Genomic DNA, 3,682 nt, shown 5'->3' with positions numbered 1-3,682 from the left:
CTAAACAAGGCAAGTCCAAATGGACAGGGATGCATGAGTGGGCGTGGCGAAATGGGTATGGGTGGAATGGGCGTGGCTTTGCGCTTTCCCAATTGGTCAGTTTCCCAGTCAACTCCAGGAGTGGGTGGGGCCGGAATTTCATACCTCACAGATTCTCAATGGAGCGATGAACTGACCACTAACTATCCGTAAATAGATAAACAAATATGTGTTAAACCATGGCTTTATTCGCCATCAGAAAAATTCTCTCTGTCAAATAGCTGTCCATATGCAGGCAGGCAGTTATGTACTTAAAGTTTTAATCATTTAAAAACTTTATTTTATCTTTTATACTGTGGTATCTTCAAAGAGACATACTTTCTGGATGAATCCCCCGTGCTATGAATAACTAGGGGATGATAGCTGTTGCTTGCTGTGAGCAGTGGGGTCAAAGAGCAAGGTTATTTAAACCTACTCTTCCAGGCAAGGGTGTATCCGAAAACTTTAAATAGCTGAGTGTTACGTTTTGTGGGCTGTTTATTAATATTTTACCAGCATTGTTTCTAAGATGAATAGAGAATCATCTAAAAGTTTGTCCCACACTTACCTCAAAATCAAGTGTGTTATATCTTACCTCAAAATCAGCTTTTAGTTTTTTATGCAGCTAGAATATTCAAAGCCTTCATATAATTAACTAGCAATAAAATAAAAAAAACACCGTTAAGATTGCAATTCTGGCAATTTGTTTTCCTGTATCCGAAAACTTTAAATAGCTGAGTGTGACGTTTTGTGGGCTGTTTATTAATATTTTACCAGCATTGTTTCTAAGATGAATAGAGAATCATCTAAAAGTTTGTCCCACACTTACCTCAAAATCAAGTGTGTTATATCTTACCTCAAAATCAGCTTTTAGTTTTTTATGCAGCTAGAATATTCAAAGCCTTCATATAACTAACTAGCAATAAAATAAAAAAAACACCGTTAAGATTGCAATTCTGGCAATTTGTTTTCCTTTTTTTTTAAATTCCAAAATCATGTGTGTTATATATTACCTCAAAATCTACCTTATTCAAAAAAGAAAAAAAGATCCACTGTAGGCAAATTCAAAGGCTTCACAGAACTAACTAGTAATAAAATAAATTAAAAAGTAACAATTAGTAATAGTAATACCAATAAATAAACAAATAAATAATAATAAATAGTAGCCTAATAAAAATAATAAATAGTAAAAATATAGGACTGGCCATTTGTTTTTGTTTTTTTCTCCAATTCATAGCTATCGTAATGAACTGTCTTTTCTTTTGCATTGGATATTCACAAATAAAGTTTGCCCGGTGGATTGATTGGAAAGTGAGAGCTGGAGTACTGAATGATCTGAAAATGTGTGTGTGCTATTGATAAGAACTATAGCAGATACTGTATCTGATACTACTCTATGTGAGTGTCTCAGATTGGCAGCGAGCATCATCAGATCTAGTCTTCAGACGCATTCCTTTAGATAACGCTATAACGATTTAATCAAACTGTGATCAAAGAACAAAACTTTGGTGTTTAACAAGACAATCAATCATCACCAACCATGGAGATAAATTGGTTTAATAGCTCTCTAAATAGGATAGAATTGCTCTGTTGGAAAGAAATTGGTTTAAATTTCCCTTCACAAAAATGACATTACGGCCTATTTAAAATGCTAAAAAGCAAAGATATGCTTATACATTTTTGAGCTAAGAATCTTGACATCTAGCAATACTATAAAACCTCTGACCTTGCAATCAAGTCAGCTCTGTACTAGACTTCTGTCTATCCATCAGTAGCCTAGTCTTACTACATCCAGGACAGGGGAAATGAGGGCTAGATTTATCCCTATATGTCAAAAAGAGAAATGAGTGTCAACACTTTGTCAAATACTAATTTCTGCCCCCCGTACCGCTGCATCAAGCTCAGGCATGTCCAGGATGTGCATTGTCTCACTGCTACCTTCAAACTTTAAACACATTCATCAGCAATTGTTCTCTAAAGACACAAGAGGTAGCCTATGTACTCTCTCATCTTACCCAGAGGCTACGACTATATTCTTCTCAGAGATATTTCACACATTCTCTGGAATTTTGCTGTGGTGTCAGATTTGCTTTTTTGAGTAAATCAGATGAGAGTAATGCTTTATATAAAAATGTTAAAGTAACAAGTCAAGGAGTTATGGAGTTTAAGTGTGTACAGAATTTGTGGTTATATTTGCAATTACACGCTGAAACACAATTATATTTGAGTGTAGATTAGTCAATTAATAAAAAAAACATACAAAACAAAGCAATTAAATACTTTTTTTACACGCTGAAACACAATTATATTTGAGTGTAGATTAGTCAATTAATAAAAACATACAAAACAAAGCAATTAAATACTTTTCAAATCATTAATGGTAGCATCCATAGATAGACTCAGATATAGATATAAACCAATCAGATATAAACATACTCTGCTGCGGGTTTAAAGCGCCCTCTGTCGGTAATCATTAGCAAAGAATCACGATAAGCGCCAGATATGAAGTAATCATCTAAATTAATTATATTTGTAGTTTAAGCATATATCTAATATATATCATAAATAAAATATTTTGCCAGCATTTTATTTATGCACCAAACACAATTACATAAAACTAAAGGTAAATCTAAAGGCTTAAAGCTTGCTATTATTTATTTATACATATTATTGATGGTTTCACAACACTTTTTTGTTTTGTTTAACATTTATGAAAATGTTTAGTTGAGCAATGGATTTTTTGGTAATCAATGATACATTAGGTAGCCAAAATAATAATTTACACTAACTCATATATCATTATATCACACGTTCCGAAACGGAATGTACAAGGATTAAAAAAATAAATAAAAATAAAATTGATTTACACTTTTCAAAAGACATGTCAACACACTTCAGCTCTTAGTGTTCCAAAACTCTTGTGTGTACACAGTTTTATAGACACAGCTGCAAACATGTCACTTGGTATTTTGTGGTCTCTGGAAAGACGCTGGATTCTGAAAAACTGAAATAGTGTTATTATTAAAGTACAATATTGATGCATTTATCAGCCAGCAATCCATTATTATTGACTGCACACGTTATATTTCACATACACTTCTCAAAATGCATATATCTAAACTATGAGTTGTTTGTTTTAGGGCACAAAATCTTACTCAATCTGGACAGAAAAAAAAACTTGGCTGGAGTTACACATTGCTGCAAAACCACACATCTGGAAACTGAGTATTTGATTCCCACCAGTGACTTCATTTCTTAGTCCGTGAACTCATTTCTTAAGAGGGCATGAGAGAGATCAAGACTAAAATGATAAAAAAGAAATTATTTTATTAGAATACAACACTTAACATGTATTTGCCATCCATTATTGGTCACGAATAGTTATTTTTAATAACTGTTATTAACTGACAGTCATGGTTTCAATTTATTCATGCTTTTTTACATAAAACGAGGAAAGATTGAATAACAACAAAAAGCAACAACAAAACTCAAACATTATTTTAAATCTTCCCAAAGACATCCTTGTTCAGATGTTCAGTTTTAATAACCACCCCTGTTTCCCCCCCAGCCTCCTCTGAATCCCCTCCCTCCATTTCCTCCTTCTCCGCCTCCTCTGTATCCACCAGACCCTCTGAATCCACCCCCACCAGACCCCCTGAAGCCA

The 3,682-nt window shown here is 33.7% G+C and overlaps 1 protein-coding gene across 1 annotated transcript in view; it reads right to left on the bottom strand.

Moving 5' to 3' along the window:
* Positions 1-3,518: 3,518 nt before the first annotated feature.
* Positions 3,519-3,682, bottom strand: part of LOC107722046 (ATP-dependent RNA helicase A-like) — an 11,144-nt gene continuing 10,980 nt past the window's right edge. The window contains exon 25 of the mRNA XM_016530273.1: positions 3,519-3,673. Coding sequence (XP_016385759.1) covers positions 3,519-3,673 — 155 coding nt within the window. The remainder of the gene's footprint in view (positions 3,674-3,682) is intronic.

This window comes from Sinocyclocheilus rhinocerous, unplaced genomic scaffold, assembly GCF_001515625.1.
Source record: "Sinocyclocheilus rhinocerous isolate Xijiao unplaced genomic scaffold, SAMN03320098_v1.1 scaffold484, whole genome shotgun sequence".
NCBI lineage: Eukaryota > Metazoa > Chordata > Actinopteri > Cypriniformes > Cyprinidae > Sinocyclocheilus > Sinocyclocheilus rhinocerous.
The sequence above is the reverse complement of the archived record's forward strand: the minus strand, read 5'-3'. Positions and strand labels throughout refer to the sequence as shown.